Source organism: Emiliania huxleyi, assembly GCF_000372725.1.
Source record: "Emiliania huxleyi CCMP1516 unplaced genomic scaffold EMIHUscaffold_40, whole genome shotgun sequence".
Taxonomy (NCBI): domain Eukaryota; phylum Haptophyta; order Isochrysidales; family Noelaerhabdaceae; genus Emiliania; species Emiliania huxleyi.
In genome coordinates this window covers 105,742-113,451 of record NW_005198965.1, presented here as the reverse complement: position 1 = coordinate 113,451, position 7,710 = coordinate 105,742, and the positions used below count along the sequence as shown (strand labels likewise).

The window sequence follows — 7,710 nt, the reverse complement described above, 5'->3', positions numbered from 1 at the left end:
AAAAATGAGGAGGGGGGACCGCCCCCCCCCCCCCCCTGGCGTGCCGTCACAGAGCGCGATCAGCAGCTCGACATGGCCACGCGCGTGTGCGAGGAGCTCGTCAAGCGGCTGCGTGAGACGGAGCGCACGCTCGCCTCGGCCGACGCCGAGCGCGCCGAGCGCAAGGAGCAGCGGAGCGAGGTGGAGGTGCAGACCGAGGGGTCGATGGTGGGCGACGCGGACCCGGCGGGCGGGAGCGGCCTCTTCGCCCGCTACCCCCTCCCTCCCTCCCTCTCTCCCTCCCTCTCTCCTTCTCCCCCTCTCCCATCCCACCTCTCCGTCTGTCTGTCCCTCATCTCTCTCTCTGGGCTCCTGCGGCCCTTCTCTCTGGGTTAGAGAATGCGTGGCCGGTGGACCACGGCGGGCTTGGTGCGCTCGCTTGGCGCACGCAGTCGGTGCTTTGCACTCGCCAAGGACCGAGACTCGTGTGCGGCGGCATGCAGAGAGTTCAGTGAGGTTTGACGTTCGCACAAGCACACACAGTGTCGCGCTCCTGGCGTGGTCCCTGGAGAGCGCGTGTGTGGCGTGTGGCGCCGGGTGTATGTGTGCGTTGAGCGTTGCTCCATTCTGTTTTGCTCAAGCGAAACACCAAACCACACTCTCGCTCTGACGCGTACAGTCTTACACACATATTGTACGCATGTACAGACGTGACACGTGTCACGTGTGACAGGTGGAGGTGCACACAGAGAGGGGTGTCGTACAGCACGCACAGAGTCCAAAGGTACAGCAGGCCCCGACAATAAACAGTAAGAGGGGCAGCGCTCCCACCCTCCACTAGACCCTGCCTCCGAGGGCTTTGCGCATCCAACGGAGCGGCTCCTTCTTCGGGCGCTGGAGCGTCGGCTGGGAAGAATGAGGCTCCGGAGGGGGTGCAGTGCCCGGAGGTGGCGGCAGTGGCGAGTGCGATGGGGTGGCAGAGCGCTCTGTCTGTCCTATCGACGCGCCGATGGCCAAGGCGATGGCCAAGAGCAGCAACGTGACGCGGAGCTGGGACAGTCTGCTGGTCCTCGGGGCCGATCCTGCCTCATCACCGGCCTCCACAACTCCCCGTTGTTTTGGTAACTGTGCGCTGCTGCCGCCGCTGAAGTCGAGGCAGCGCGGAGAGGGGTACGACCTGCTGAGGCGGCTGGATCGGCGTCCAGAAACCGTCACAGGCGCACCGTTCACCGCTGCCTGCTTCGGAGCAGGATCCACTTGACGCGACCGCGCCAGGAACCCGCGAGCGTGCTTCTGGCAAACAACACTGGCGCGCCAGCGGCGCAGATAGAGAAACACGGAGAACGGCAGGCCGACGACGAACCAGAAGAGGCGTCGGACGAGGCACGCGGCGTGTTGCAATCGACCGGCATCGCCCACCATCATGATGCAAAAAAGTGAAGAAAAGAAGCCGCAGCGGAGAAAACGAATGGGGGAGACGCTCATAACATCGAAGGCTAGCTCAAAAAGAAAGAAAAGCCAGCTGAAGCCCGCTCGATATTGCCGCCGTGCTCCTCGCGTTGCGGCTAGAGGCGCGCCGACGACCGACAGCGGAGAGCTTGCTCGCCCGCGCGTGAGCCGCCAATGAAAAGTGAGTCGCGCCACAGCACGGTGTCTATCGACCCCTTCCACGTAGCACCACGTCCGCCTCCTCCGCTTCTCCGCTTCTACCGCTGTATCATCGTCGTCACTGCCTTGGCCATCGCCTCGCTGCTTGCGGGCGTGGCGCTCGCTGTCGCAGGCGTGCTCGCCTTGGTCAGCCCAGACTCGAGTCTTGGGAACCAATCAGCATCAACCTTGATCGATCCTTCTCCACCGCCACCGCCACCGCCATCACCGTCACCGTCGCCACCTCCGCTGCCTCCATACCCGCCTGGACAAGGGCCTCTGCCGCCGCCACCGCCGCCACCATCGCCACCATCACAACCACCCATGTCACCGTCGCCGCCGCCACCGCCTTCGCCGCCACCGCCCTCGCAGCAATCGCCAGCAGAGTACCTCTTTCGCGACGACTTTGACGGCGCAGGCCTCGCGGCGCTAGACCGCAATGTGTGGAACGTCGAGGTCGACTGCGACGGCGGCGGAAACAACGAGCTTCAATGCTACGTCGATTCACAGGAGAACATCGACGTTCGCGATGGCATGCTCCACATCACGGCTCGCAGGGAGAGCGACGGCCGCGTCACCTCGGGTCGGCTCACGACGGAGGGCAAGGTTGAGATTGCCTATGGCCGCTGGGAAGCGCGGCTGAGAGTGCCCGGCGTGCTCGGCACATGGCCAGCATTTTGGACCCTCGGCAACGACATCGGAGAGGTTAGCTGGCCTGCGTGCGGCGAGATCGACATCATGGAGAACTTCCAGCGCGCGCCGCCCGACCGCTCCGGCGAGAGCCTCTACTCGACGGCGCACTCGGCAAAGCACTCTTGGGGCACGGGGACTGCGCTGCCGGGCGGCAGCTCCGAGCCGCTCGACCTCACCCAGTTCCACACCGTGCGGATGGACTGGTCACCGGACAAGCTTGAGTTCTTCGTGAATGGGGAGCGCACCTGGTTCCTCGACCGCAGCCCCGGCTCGACCAACTACGACTGGCCCTACGCCAAGCCCCACTTTGCGCTCCTCAACCTCGCCTTCGGCGGGAACGGCGTCGGGTACGCCACGCCGCCCGACGACGCCTACCCACTCACCTACTCGATCGACTATGTCTCGATCGTGGCGCTGCCGCCCCCGCCGCCCTCTCCACCTCTTCCGCCGTGGTTCAAGTGCGGCACGGCCGCGTGCACGCCAGGGGTGTGGGCGGCGGCGGCGGCGAATAGCGAGTGCACGACGTGCTCGTGCGGCGATCGGATCGAGTGGCTGCAGACGTCGCCGGATGGACCAAAGATGGACGAGGCCGCGGCCTGTGCGCAGGTGGCGGGTGTCGAGTTTTCAGAGGCCTGCGGCGGCTGCGATCCGGCCTCCGCCGCCCCCTCGCCAACGCCGTCGCCCTCTGGCCCTGGCGGCGGCGGCGGCGTTGGAGCCCGAGGCGTCAAGTGCGCCATCGCGGCTGAATATGGTCGAGGCAGCAACAACGCGCAGGCAGCCATCAACGCCGGGCTCCTGACGGCCGCCGACCTCAACGGCCTCAACGACTGGACCGACTCGGGCCTCATGCTCAAGCAGTGGGACGACTCTTCGGCGCTGTGCCCGCCCCCGGCCGGAAGCGTCAACGGCCGGAGCCGGTTTTCACTTTTCAACGAGCCTCCGCGCGACTCTGGGGCGGCGGCGGCCGCCACCTGGAAGGTGTACCAGGCACGATGCGCCTCGGAGCTCGCGGGGTACGAGATCGTGGGCCCCGCCGTCCACAACGGCCTCGACTGGATGCGCGACTTTTACAGCGCCTTCTTCGCCGCGTGTCCAGAGTGCCAGGAGCCGGCCAGCCCGCTCTACGTGACGTACATAGCCTTTCATGCCTACGCAACCGCCTCCGACACCGCCGGCGTGGTTGGGTCGATGGTGTGGACGCACGATGCGGCGTGCACGCTACAGGCGGAAGCGTGGGCACTCGGCCGGCCTGTGCTGCTCACGGAGTTCGGCGCGCAGCTCGACGTGCGAGGCGGCGTGGAGCAGTGGCTCACGGCCATGGACACCATCTTCGATCCGCCTACACAGGTGTCGTCCGTTTGCATCGAGGAGGCGTACTACTTTGCTGAGCACGGCTACGGCGGCGTCGCGTACGAGAACGAAGTGCAGGCGTCGGCGACGACGTCCGAAGAGAGCGCGAGCCGGGTGGTTGACCGCTTTCGCTCGCTCTGCGCGTCGCCGGCGCCGCTGGCCTCGCCCTCGCCCTCACCCCCTGCGGAGACGGCGCCCTCGCCCTCACCTCCTGCGGAGGGCAACTCGGACGACCCACGTGCGACGAGGTTCGGCTTGATGTTTGCGCCCGATGACTCGGGCGACGTGCGGTACGAGATCGACGCGACGCAGCTTGTCGAGTGGGTGGGCGCGCCGCGTGCCAGCGCTCCGGCAAACGCGCAGGACTACTGCAACGGGGCGGGCACGAGCGACGCGCCGTGCGTCTGGATCATCAACGAGGTGGAGGCTGGCGTGTGCGGCGCCGCCGCGGCGGCGCTGCACCTATTCACGAGCGAGGACGTGCCCGGGTGCGACAGCTGCCGCTACGATGCGGGAGGCGTGTCCTTCCTGCCTGGGAGCGCGATCGCCGTGCCTGCGTCAAGTATCACGCAGTGGGGTTCGCTGACGCTGCCCCTACAGCTCGACGGTATGTACTGGGTGACGCCGACTCGGCCGACGGAGCCGCTGCCCGACTACACCGCGCCCGAGACGGGGCGGGTCTACCGCGCCGCCGGGGAGCCGCCGGATCCGTGGGCGATGAACTGTTTCGAGGTGGACGGCCTCGCCGAGTGCAACTCTGACAACTCGGCCGCGGGGTGGCGGCTCGACATCGCGTCCAACACCGCGGAGCTCTACATCAACGCCGTCGACCGCATCGCCCTGACGCGCGGCGCGCGGCGGTCCTTCTTGGGCGACCTCGTCGACCTCAAGATCGAGTACGACGCGTCCAGGTCCAACGTGTTCGCGACGCTCAGCCGAAACGCGGCCGCCAGCCGGAACCCGGCCTTCTACCCCTGCGAGGGCTGCTGCAGCAATTGGCCTGTCCCCGCGACGGCGACGTGCGAGACGCACTGGCGGACCTTTGCAAGGGCGGAGGGGTTTTGAGGCGCGCGCGTAGAGTGTGCGGCGCCCTTGGGGACAAAATAAATGTTTATACTTTCCGATTCTTCGGCCACGCAGCGCGCGCGGGTCGCATAGGTGTGGTTGTCGCCATGGGCTCGAGGCCATGGGTCGCTTGTATGAGCGAGCCACGGGAGGTACAGGTAGGCCGGCGCGGAAAGCTAGCGACCGCATGAGTCCATAAGATGCTGTCGGGAGAGTTATTACGAACCAAGATACGGAACAGGAAATCTTCTCCAAAACCAAAAGGAATGAAATCCCTAATAATCTCAACAACATAATAAATAATCTCCGTTGGGCGGAGCCGAGATGGCGGTATTATAACATAGCAGACTATGCCCGGGAACAGTGTGGTTAGGTTAGGTAGGAAGGTGAAGAACAGTCAGGCTCGGACTGGACACCAACGCGGTATGGGTGGGCGCGGGACAGAGATTACGAACGCTCGTGGTGGACCCCAAAAAATAAAATATAACAGCCGCGGCGGCGCGACACCGCTCGTTAAGCTCGGGTCGTCCACTCGTGCGGGTAACGCACACGCGTATATGCCCCGCCCCGCCGTCCTCGTTGTGTCACAGATCGCGGGTCTCCGCGCCGCCTTTGAGGCGCGTGGCCTCGCCGGGCCGTGGATCCGCTGGACCGAGACCGGTGAGGACCCGGCCCTGCAGCTGCAGTCATGCGACGTACTGGTGGGCGAGCCGGCGCTGCTCGCGCCGCTGGTTGCGAGCGCGCCGCGCCTCGCGTGGCTGCAGTCGACCTTTGCGGGCTGCAACCAGCTGCTCGACGTGCCGCGGCGCGACTATACGGTCACTCGGCTCGCCGGCTGCTTTGGGCCGGACATGGGCGAGTACTGCACGCTGCACATCCTCGCGCTAGAGCGGCAGTATGAGGAGCAGCGCCGGATGCAGAGCCGCGCCGAGTGGGCAGCCTCGCGCGCCTCGGCCGGCTTCACGTACCGTCGCCTCTCGTCGCTCACACTCGGCGTACTCGGCCTCGGAGACATCGGCTCCGAGATTGCTCGCGTCGCGCACCACGGGCTCCGGATGAAGGTGATCGGGTGCCGGCGCGACCCGACGCCTCGCGACACGGACGCGAGCGCCGGCGTGAGCCGTGTCCTCGGCATGGACGGGCTGGCGGAGCTCTTCGCGAGCGCAGACTACATCGTCTCGGTGCTTCCTTCGACGCCGGCGACGCGCGGGCTGATTGACGGCAGCGTCCTCTCCGCCGCCGCCGCCTCGCGCCGCGACGGCGCGCAGCCGCCCACGAAGCCGCCCGTGCTCATCAACGTGGGGCGCGGCGACGTGATTGGAGAGAGCACCGCCCTCGAGGCACTCGAGCGAGGCTGGCTGGGCCACTTTGTGAGCGATGTCTTCGCTCCGGAGCCGCTGCGCGAAGAGTCGCCCCTCTGGGCTCACCCAAAGGCTACCGTCACAAGCCACAACTCGGCGGTGACTCAGCCGGAGGACGTCGCCGCCGCCTTCGCAGACAATTTAGAGCGGTTTGAGCGCGGCGGCGTCGAGGCCCTGCGCGAAGGCGGAGCGACCTTTGACTGGGAGGCGGGATACTGACGAGAGGCAGACCGCAGTCCGTTCCCTCGAGAGCTCGCGCGCCACACGTGCATGGTTCACATGTGTTCTTGATGCGATTAAAACGTGTGTGCGTGTGTCTCACAGCACCACGCCTAAAATCTAAATACGATGTCACAACAACTCTCTCGACGCCATTAGGCTCAACGATGTCCGACCGCTCCCGCGCCGTTGCCGTTGCCACGCCACCCGTCGCCGCGCCACCCGTCGTCCGCGCGCGCGGCGGTGGCGGCCACGACCCGCTGCGCCATCTCTCGCTGCACGCCCTGCAAGAGCTGCAGAGCGCGCTGCTGCACCTCGCGAAGTATTTTCGCCTCGACTCTTTCCAGGCCGTCGTGCCGCGCGACGAGGAAGGACCACACGCGGTCGAGCTCCGCGTGCTTCCGCACGCGGTCCTGCAGAATTTTCTTGCCACGCACGCCGGCCTCCGCGGGCGCCGCACAGGCGGGAGAGCTGGTGTCGTCGGGCGTCAGCGAGGCCTGGAACGGGCTGCGTGCCAGCCGGTGGACGGACCGGCGCGGCAGCGCGCGGCCTCGCCGCTTGAAGACGAGTTGCCTTTTTGTCGCGTTGAAACCGTAACACCTGTTGGGCGGCAGCATACGTGTGTTGCGAGTGGCGAAGCGGCAGGGCAAGAATTTTAGCTAGAACGAACTCAACACTGTCTTCTGATAAAGGGGGAGCGACGAGGATTTCTAGGAACGGCCGCCGAGCCCTTCCCGCAGCGCAACCCTAGCAGCGCAGCGGGCAGGGCGGCTCGCGCAGCGCGCGCGCGACCGCGCACGCGCGCGCGCATGCGAGCACGCACGCGAGCGAGCGAGCGAGCGAGCGAGCGAGCGAGCGAGCACACACACACACACACACACACACACACACACACACACACACACACACACACACACACACACATGTTGTACACATGCACAGACACACAGCCCCTTCCCCTTCCTCAAGGGCGAGGACACGCGCAGGGGTCGCACTTCTAGCGAGGCCCACAGAGTGGGAGACTCCTATCACCGCCACTGCCACCCACGTGTCAGTCTGCCTGTGGTAGAAGAGACTGCCGGTGAGACGTCGGAGGAAGGTCGCTAGTCGAGAGAGATCGCCAGTGGATAGGGAGTCCACTGTGCTGCGAGCCTGTCGCTGTCCCTTGTCAGGAGCAGGAGAACTAGGAGAGCGCAACCAGTAGGAGGCCCGCGCTTGCCCCCGTGCCGCCGGGTGCAACCTGTCCTATACGAGAGATGGGATTCCTGTCGTGAGGGTGAACCCCCTGCCCAGCCCCCCTCCGTGTCGCGATGCGCTCCCCGCTCCCGTTCCCCTGTGTCCCTGATCGTCCTACAAGATCCTGCTTGTGCAGGTGGGGACCCTGTCCTTCTCCCAC

At 66.1% G+C, this 7,710-nt stretch overlaps 3 protein-coding genes across 3 annotated transcripts; 2 read left to right on the top strand and 1 right to left on the bottom strand.

Moving 5' to 3' along the window:
- Positions 1–1,602: 1,602 nt before the first annotated feature.
- EMIHUDRAFT_209659 (hypothetical protein) lies at positions 1,603–4,734 on the top strand (the record flags this gene model as incomplete). Its single annotated transcript, XM_005770096.1, has 3 exons — positions 1,603–1,789; positions 2,045–4,089; positions 4,147–4,734. The coding sequence occupies 3 exons, from the start codon at positions 1,603–1,605 to the stop codon at positions 4,732–4,734; spliced, it is 2,820 nt and encodes a 939-aa protein (XP_005770153.1).
- A 557-nt stretch (positions 4,735–5,291) lies between these two features.
- Positions 5,292–6,314, top strand: EMIHUDRAFT_209658 (hypothetical protein; the record flags this gene model as incomplete). Its single annotated transcript, XM_005770095.1, has 1 exon — positions 5,292–6,314. One exon carries the CDS (start codon positions 5,292–5,294, stop codon positions 6,312–6,314), a length of 1,023 nt encoding a protein of 340 aa, XP_005770152.1.
- A 161-nt stretch (positions 6,315–6,475) lies between these two features.
- On the bottom strand, positions 6,476–6,931 carry EMIHUDRAFT_209657 (hypothetical protein; the record flags this gene model as incomplete). Its single annotated transcript, XM_005770094.1, has 1 exon — positions 6,476–6,931. The coding sequence occupies one exon, from the start codon at positions 6,929–6,931 to the stop codon at positions 6,476–6,478; it is 456 nt and encodes a 151-aa protein (XP_005770151.1).
- Between the last annotated feature and the right edge of the window lie 779 nt (positions 6,932–7,710).